This window comes from Ylistrum balloti, unplaced genomic scaffold, assembly GCF_031769215.1.
Source record: "Ylistrum balloti isolate Yb309-2 unplaced genomic scaffold, AGI_CSIRO_Ybal_v1 Utg369740, whole genome shotgun sequence".
Taxonomy (NCBI): domain Eukaryota; kingdom Metazoa; phylum Mollusca; class Bivalvia; order Pectinida; family Pectinidae; genus Ylistrum; species Ylistrum balloti.
Window position 1 is genome coordinate 379,649 of NW_026781950.1, and position 352 is coordinate 380,000.

The 352-nt window shown below is 31.8% G+C and overlaps 1 protein-coding gene across 1 annotated transcript in view; it reads right to left on the reverse strand.

The window, feature by feature from the left end:
- Window positions 1-208: 208 nt before the first annotated feature.
- The window catches only part of LOC132543076 (sodium-coupled monocarboxylate transporter 1-like), a 12,382-nt gene continuing 12,238 nt past the window's right edge, over window positions 209-352 (reverse strand). The window contains exon 11 of the mRNA XM_060206531.1: window positions 209-291. Coding sequence (XP_060062514.1) covers window positions 209-291 — 83 coding nt within the window. The remainder of the gene's footprint in view (window positions 292-352) is intronic.

Below are 352 nucleotides of genomic sequence, written 5' to 3' on the forward strand. Positions count from 1 at the left end.
CTATACAAAACTGAACATGTTGAATGTAAATTATTAAGTACATTTTTTTTTCAATATTTTCATGCTGTGATAACCTGAATATTCACCTGAATTAAACTTCTTACCTGTAGTATTGTTCCAGATAGATTACTGATTACAAACGTCGCCGCTATACCTACCGTACCGTATACAATAACTGTATGTAAGTAAAGAAAAATAATATCATGTTTTAACAATGAATGGATACAAGCACCGTGTAATCAACAACAACAGTAACAAACAACAACATCAATAACAAACAACAACCAGCACCTGCAACAACAACAAAAACACAACACCAACAGTTGGTACCAAAGAAATTAGTAACATGTCA